Source organism: Gavialis gangeticus, unplaced genomic scaffold, assembly GCF_001723915.1.
Source record: "Gavialis gangeticus isolate Ggan-Ray unplaced genomic scaffold, GavGan_comp1, whole genome shotgun sequence".
Classification (NCBI taxonomy): Eukaryota; Metazoa; Chordata; order Crocodylia; family Gavialidae; genus Gavialis; species Gavialis gangeticus.
In genome coordinates, this window is record NW_017729022.1 from 164,913,367 (window position 1) to 164,921,321 (window position 7,955).

General features: G+C 41.5%; 1 protein-coding gene across 1 annotated transcript in view; it reads right to left on the reverse strand.

Annotated features, from left to right (window-relative positions):
* The window catches only part of USH2A (usherin), a 756,200-nt gene that overhangs the window by 12,586 nt on the left and 735,659 nt on the right, over positions 1-7,955 (reverse strand). Inside the window, exons 68-70 of the mRNA XM_019516454.1 lie at positions 7,218-7,301; positions 4,019-4,263; positions 1,452-1,553 (exon numbers count right to left, since the gene is read on the reverse strand). Of these exons, the coding sequence (XP_019371999.1) occupies positions 1,452-1,553; positions 4,019-4,263; positions 7,218-7,301 (431 nt within the window). The remainder of the gene's footprint in view (positions 1-1,451; positions 1,554-4,018; positions 4,264-7,217; positions 7,302-7,955) is intronic.

The following is a 7,955-nucleotide window of genomic DNA, read 5'->3' on the forward strand; positions in this document are numbered from 1 at the left end:
GGATTTGAGCAGAGTAGAATAGCATCACAGTGACGGCCTTGTTACACAGCAAGTTTAGGCAGCTTCTGGAGCTCTTAAACCCTGAACTGGCTGCATGTTAACACCTTTTAAGTGGTTTAAAGCACTCTTTATTCATTCTAAAGTTGTGTCACACAGAGCAAGATTATCTCTAATCTGCCTAACTTTGCTTCTTTTCCATTAAGGTGTGGCCATTCCAGACAGCTATTCTGCCCCAGTTGAAATCCTCCAGTATCCCACGATACAGTGGCCTGTCCTGGGTCGGGGCGAGTGAGGATGCCAGGGTGCAGCAGGACTAGGCATGGCACCTTGTCCTTCAGCAGATGTGAGCAAAGCAAGCACTGTAGCCCCGGAGTGCCCAGTGGCTGCAATGCCTCCCCCTGCCACTTGCACTCTCTTGCTCTGCTGGGTAGGAGCAGCAAATTGGTCCAAGCAGCAGCAGGAGGCACCGTGACCACTGGGCACTCCAGGGTTGCGGCGCTTGCTCTGCCCGGCAGAAGTAGCCCTGCCCCTAGCTCCTACCTCATCTTGCTGCTGCTCACCAGGCCTCTAGTGGCAGCTGTGTAGGTGAAGGACAGTCAGAGAAGGATTTTCACCTTAAAGTATGATTGCTCCACTAAGCCAAACAACACTAAGCCAATTAACATTTGTGCATCTTACAGCGTAAGGTGTAACAAGGCCCTGAGATGCCTAATAGGCAGACTGGTATCTAGCGCAAGGTCTTTTCCAACGCCTATCGCACACCATGCAAAAGGTTTTCATGCAGATGCTTCAGTCATTCTAAATTGTGTTGCAACAGCACACAGATTGTGTACACACTAGTGGTAGTGATACCTCAAAATGCATTGTGTAACTTTTTAACGTAACGCTACTCGATGAATCGGATGCATCTGCAACAGACTCAAACTGAGATAAAAAAGGGAGGAGAAGTGTTAACAACATTTGCCACAGTGCCATGACCACTGTTTTATTTCGGGCTTGGATAATACTGCAAATGTAGCTTTAAAAAGAATCCCCAGGAGAGCAGATTCTCAGCTGGGCTACAAATCAGCATAGTTCCAGCTACTTCAATAGGGCTACACTGATTCACACGAGCTGAGTGCTAGTTCATTCCACATAAATACAGACAATGGGAAGGTTTTCACCTTAACAACTCCTAGCAACAGAAAACTCATTTTTAGGTCTCTAGGGCAAGTTTCAGTTGTGGTTTTTGTACAGGACAGCAGAGGATGAGTTCCAAATTCAAAACTGTAATTGAGTTATGTGTAAAACCTGCATTTAACAATTATCTGCACCGTATGCTGTGTGACCTTGAAAGTGATAATAAAATACAAATGACTCCCTCACTCTACAGTGTACATAGCCCTTTCCTAGCAGTCTGGAATATATCCTTCTAAACTGTTTATGCAGACGTATGCACTGCAAAGGCTTACCTTATCTGTGCTCCGTGATACTTCTGAAGATGAGATGACAGGAACTTGTAAAGGAGTTGCAATAGGATGCTGATGGCAGGGATTATCAGTTAAAGAGGTTTTCTGCATTTTTAAAAGCATTGTAGGTAGAGAATATAAAGGAGGGAAATGTAAGTGTAGAGGAAAAGCAGTTAAACAAAAAAACCAAAAGGAACAGCATCTTATACTGTTAACCTTTCTGAGGAGAAAAGAGAATGAAATAAGAAATAAGGCATGCTAAAAATTCTTTTTTTCCCCCTGCCAGCTCTTTAGCTTAAAGTGCAGCCACAATGATGTTGTTGAAACTGCTCTGCTAGAGCTATTTTGGAAGCGCAAGAGACAGTCGTGGTCATTTAAAAGAAAAAAAAAATCTTTTACCAGCAGTATCCAGATTGCTCTTCTCATCAGCACCTCTCCTACTGGTTTGTCCCTGTTTTTCTGTGAATTACATTCTACAAAATAGTAATGGAGTGTTCTTTCCCTGATAACTTTTCAGGAACTCTGGAGTACCCCATCTCTGTCCATCTCTCCAGCCTCCTCTCTGGAATAAGGGGGGACCTCAGTCACTTCAAAGATGGAGTCGCTACTACTGCTTGGTGACATTAGTTCTTCCTATCCTTCACAAAGGATGATCAAAATATTTTCTCTAATAGTTTGAATATATAGCTTTTATTTTATTTGTGTGTACATATATATACATTTTAAGATTTATGACTTTGCATGTCTGCTTTGAAGTCTTCACCCCGCTTCTCAGCTCTGTGCAGCTCATGATCAATTTCTATGGCAGCTGGTCCATATTCAAGTCTCTCTCTATTTCTCAAGCTAAATTAAGAGTGTTTAAAGAGTTCCTTAACTAGCCTTTTGCCATTGATGTAATAATTACCACACAATGTTGCTGAGAGCAGCATCCTGACACTCAAGGGGGCCATTTTGCAAGCAGCTACTTTGCCCTTTAAGGTACCCACTTGGCCACCTTGCTCAACAGCCCTCTGTGAGTAGCCATGGCACTTACAGATCTGTAATGGTCTGAATAACAATCTAAATGGGGAGTGTAAATTTGTTTTAACATAATCATTTAAATAAAGACATAAAAGAGCAGTGTGCTGAGAGGTTGGTGCTGCTGAGCAACATAGCGGAAGCAGAGGAGGAATGACTCCTATACTGTTGGGCACATTAGACAGGAACTAGACACCTGGATACATTAACAAGAACACAATTTGTCTACCCAGCTCCTCTGCATTCTTTGCAGTTTACAGTTCATCTAAACTTTCACCTGTGAAAGTTAAATGGGAAAAGATCTGCAACAGCTTCTAAAAAGCTTTTATGCATAACATACACTTTAGCAGGCACAAGTCACTCCCCTCCTCTTCTGCCCTCCCTAAAATGCGAGTAAGAGGGGACAGGGAAGGAAAAGGCAGTAACACACACTGACAAGCTCTCCGTTGTTATATCTGAGGTGGTTAAATGCTGCTTGAGGATAAGAATGCATTTATGCAGCCAGGGCAACCCTGCCATTGAGTAAGGGCTGCATCAGATCCATGGTTTGTAGACTTCTAGCGAGCAATCATTTGGAATCATCGGAAAATATCAAATGTTATTCTAATATTAATTCTGCTTGCCCCAAAACTAATTTGCATATGGTGTAAATAAGCACGGTGCAAGGAGTCAGTGTTGCTATGCTGATTTGCAGCAGCTGAGATGCTGGCACAATAGCTGTATCACCATTTGAAGTACAATCTCCTTCATGAGTGACTGGTACCTCCTGAATCTGGGGGGGAGGCACCCACAGAAGCAGCCATCAGTGTCGGCCATTGGGGCGGGGGGAGGGCACCAGCCCCATCGGGGGGGCACGTGCACCCCCTACCAGTCACCTATGATCTCCTTGATCATAAAATAAAGCTAAGGCTGTTCTAATCCTGAGACATTTGAGATTTCAAACCTAGGCATAATCTAGCTCTGTAGGAGCCAACATTTTTGGCATTCCTGCCAAAAATGCCTTGCACTCTCCTCGAGTGTCACTCCAATTCCTTTCCCCTGCCCAATCTGCCGCTCTGCTTCCTACCCTATCTGCCACCTTCCCATCCATGATCTGCTGTATGCCACACACAGAAGTTACCTGCATGGCTTGTGGCAGAGGTTGGCTACTGCTCTGGCTTGTCTAGAGTTTCCTACTGTATGCAGCACCCGTAGTATCTAATTTACGAGAAGTCCAATCCCAGCGTAGATTGAGCAATGAACTATTTGACCAATAAATAATCAAACCCACAGCTACTTGGCATTATTTTAAGTGTTGGTGTACCAAGGTGAGTTGGTGCTACTTATTGTCCCAAGCTGTGTTGCTTATTTGAACTGTCATGACCTCTCACATCCCAGCTCGCTGCTTGGATTTCTTTCTAGGAGGTGTAGTTCATGCATCAGGAGCAGCATACAGCTTTGCCCTCTTAGTATACTTAATTGTAAGTTAATGTAACCTCTGTAACAGATGGGACAACACAGGATCATATGCTTTATGCAACATAAATAATAAGCATGTGGTTGACATGACATACCATATGTGTTTCACCTGGGGAATACACACTCATTGGTGATGTCCTCTTTTGCAGTGGAACCAGAGGTGGCCTCTCTCTTGCATATGGCTGTTTGTTTAATTTTCTTTGTAGAATTAGAGACAGGAAAACAGCCAAAAGGACCAAACCTAGAACTGCCATTAGTACTGCGAACCACAGTTCATTATAGAATTTTACAGTTTTGGTCCCCGTTTCATCTTTTGCTCCTGGAGTTGTTAAGACAGGACCTATAAAATCCAGGGAGGTAAAAAGGAAACATTATTTTATAAAGCAGTTTAGTGATGTGCAATCTTCTTTTTATTATTATTATAAATTAGCAAGAAGTTTGAAGCAGTTTGTCACACTGTGCTTATTTGCACTTATGTTCAAGGTGGTGTAATGGTTCAATATGCTAGTGGGCTGTAATAAAAAGCTTACTGCACTCAAGAGACCATGCTTAAAGTTCTGGCATTGCTGCTTTGGTTGGAAATCACCACTGCATTGGCATCTCCCAGGAACGGAGAGGGGAGTGGAATTTGAAAAAGGTTTATCAAAGTAACCTTGAACAGTTGAAACAATGATCAGTAATTTCAGAGAAGAGCAGCTACGATGTTTTCAGTAGCATTATAGCTCAACATAAGCAGGTGCTATCATGGACACTGCAGCAGTGAGACTATAAAACATTAAAACCACAGAACTGAAGGGAGTGAAAGAAGGGAGGGACCAAATAATAAAAGCCTGAGAAAAGGGACAGAAATACAAGACAGAATAGCTTTCCGTGCGTCTTCTTTCCGACACACTGTACACATTACTGACTGGCATAATATAATAACAAAATATAATTTAAAAAATCAGATGCTTTGGTAACATGCACATTCATGAGCCTGTTAGCAGCTTGGAAATATATGTAGCAATGTAACCAAAGACAGCTGTGTGGACTATTGCTATAGAAAGACAAAAGTAAAATAGAGGTGACTTCTGTCAGCTGGCTGCTTCTAGGCTATGAAGGAAAAAAAAATTCCACCAGTTAGTTTATAGCCCACCACCTTCTCCTCAAAACAGGAAGAAGAGCTGACCAAGAGAATGAAATTATGGGTCAAATTGTACCTAACTGGAAAAAAAAATCTTCAGTGCCCTATTTCAATTTTGCTCCAGAGACATTTTTGAAGTTTCCTCAGTTTGATTATTCTACATCCCAATTCTGGTTCAGGAAGCGGTGTTTTAATACAAAGCATTGACAATATCCTCTCTCCTAGTGTAGATTAAGAATTAATAAACTGCCCCTCCACACCCACATATTGACACTGGCACATGCTGATGGCTTAATGCTAACTTGGATGCGACTGGTAGGGAATACTAATCGCAGCACTTGGAGAAAACGTTCTTAGAGAAACAGACTGATAACGGGCTTCCCTGGCTGCTTGCATCTGACAAGACCATTTCCACAAATTTCCATTGTTTTCCCTTACTACCTGGGGGGGTACACTGTTTTTTCCACCGGTCTGAGCCTCAACATGCCTCATCCCTAACCAACAATGAAAAAAAATAAGTTGTTAGGCTGTATAAGGAAATTGTGAGAGAATATTTTGAGAAATATTATAAATGCCTTCATTTAAGCCCATACTGGGGCTTCATCTGGAATTCTATGTGCAGTATGGGTAAGATCAGTTTATGGTACAAGTAGATGGTAAAAGTATGTAAGAGTAGCTAGTAAGGGAAAGGCAAATCAGGGAAGTCTGTTCTCCATCTTTCATAGCACAAGAACAAATGAGCATTCAATGTCATTAAACTGTAGGACATGGGATAAAAGAAAACACTTTTTTCACATGGTCTATAATAGGATGTGGGACTCATTGCCACATGATGTCATTGAGGTCAAGAGCAGAGCAGGATTCAAAGAGGAATTGGATATTCAGATGAATAACAAGGACATTAGGATTTAGTCATAACTTTAAAAAAAATCATGTATTTCAGGGTTTAAGCCATTTTTTCTAAGGGCTCATGCTAACACCTCTGAAGTGGGGATGGATTATTCAACATCTGCCAACTCTGATGTACTTATACCTTTCTCTGTGGGAGAAAGGCTAGTGAACTGTTTCTCACTACATCATATATAATGTGCCTCTATCTCCGACTGCCCCTTAGGGACATGATGGGCCTAGTTCTGCTCTTGTTGGACTTAGTGACACAGCTTCCATTCACTTCAACAGCATCAGATCTTCTTGCTCTATTGAAGATTGGCTAAGATCAAGTTTCTGCCTATTCATCATGTCATTAACAACCAGAGGGACTAGGACTCAATCTTTTTAATGTAAAAAGAAAAGAGCAATTCCACAAATCAAGTAGCATTTAAAAAAAATCATAAGCTTGTTTGAATTATTCTGAAGGAAAAATGAAGGACCAAGGTTGTTTTTATTTGCTGGGTCCATAGGTGCCAACTTTGGTTTTTACTAGTGGGTGGTTGCAGACATGAAAAAGGTTTTTTATTTGAAACTCAGTGCGTTCTTATGCCAACGCCACGCATGCCCAGAACATGCATCACTTTGCTTCAACCCAGCTCTGCAGCATCTGTAAAGATTGGGTGCTTTAGTGGGGCTTTTTGGAGCTTTTTTATGGTAGCTAATTGAATCAGCTTTAGCTAAAGTGCCAAAAAGTCCTGCTGAAGTGCCCAATTTTTGCAAACACTGTGGAGCCAGGTCGAAGTAACACACTGCTTCTTCTTGTACAGTGCAGGTTGTTTTTTTAAATGTCTTAGCCATTGCTTGTGGGTGCTGATCAACCAATAATTTTTTTTGGTGGGTGTTGGAGTCCCAGTGCCCTTCAGGTTTAATCCTGGCATTTAGCTAGGACTCCTGGTGTTAGTACTGGTTTATGTGATAGCTGGTTGTTGGTGTTGCCATTTATTTGATTGTTTGGTGACAGGCAAAGCTATGGGCAAAAAAAATCCTTTGTTTAAAAGAATCTTAAAGCTATACCTGCAACTATACCTGCATCAGTCACAAGAAACCAACTGATTTGTTTGGTAACAAGGACACATAACTTAAGCTACATAGCTTAATGCTTCAAGGCAAATATCAATAATTAGGCCAGATCAAATTCCATATTTCCATATATGATCTAGTCCCGAGAAAATTATGTCTACTATCACGCCACACATTCACAAATAATTAGCAGTAGCTAGCCAAGAGTTTTACACATTTACCAAGTCCAGTAGCAGTGTTATATTTGATCACTGGAGTCATGGCACTACCTTCATCAGTGGTGCAGGTTACTTGAAAGGAAAAAGCTGAAAAAAAGAATTAAAAAACAGTTACAAATTTGTAAAAAGAAAGCAATCAAAATACTTTCATTCCTGCTGCTTCACTAATATCCGCTTTTGCCTATGAAACACTAAATAAGTCCAGAGCAGTTAGTCAATGTCCAACCCAATGCACAACTGAAGCCTTGTATGGCTGAATGGATTTAAACACTGACCTCCCATACCATAAGATAGCAAACCTGTAGGAGAAAGAGCATCTTCCTGTTGATGCTAAGCCACTGGGCAACCAATTACTCTAACCAAGTGGCTAATTAGATGAGCTATGTACTTGCACCACACTGAAAATATAGGTGAATTAGGTGTCGATGCAGGCAAAGTGTCTCCCTGATTCTAGTTTTGTACATCAGAATCTTCCCTATAGTAACTCATAAGAAGTCTAGCAGGTGAAATAATATGATTTAGTCCATAGTTCTCAACATATACTCTCTATTTTGCCCTGCAGACCTACGCAGTTTTCCCATTTATTTCAATGAACGGCACCTAGATGCTGCCAAAGACAGATCCTTTGTTAGGCAGGAGATCAATGAATGGCTCTCCATTCATTCCAATGGTGAATTTAACCCATGCTAAAATAGAAGAGACATGCTTTTTAGCAGGATTTTTAACCGGGGGGGGGGGGGG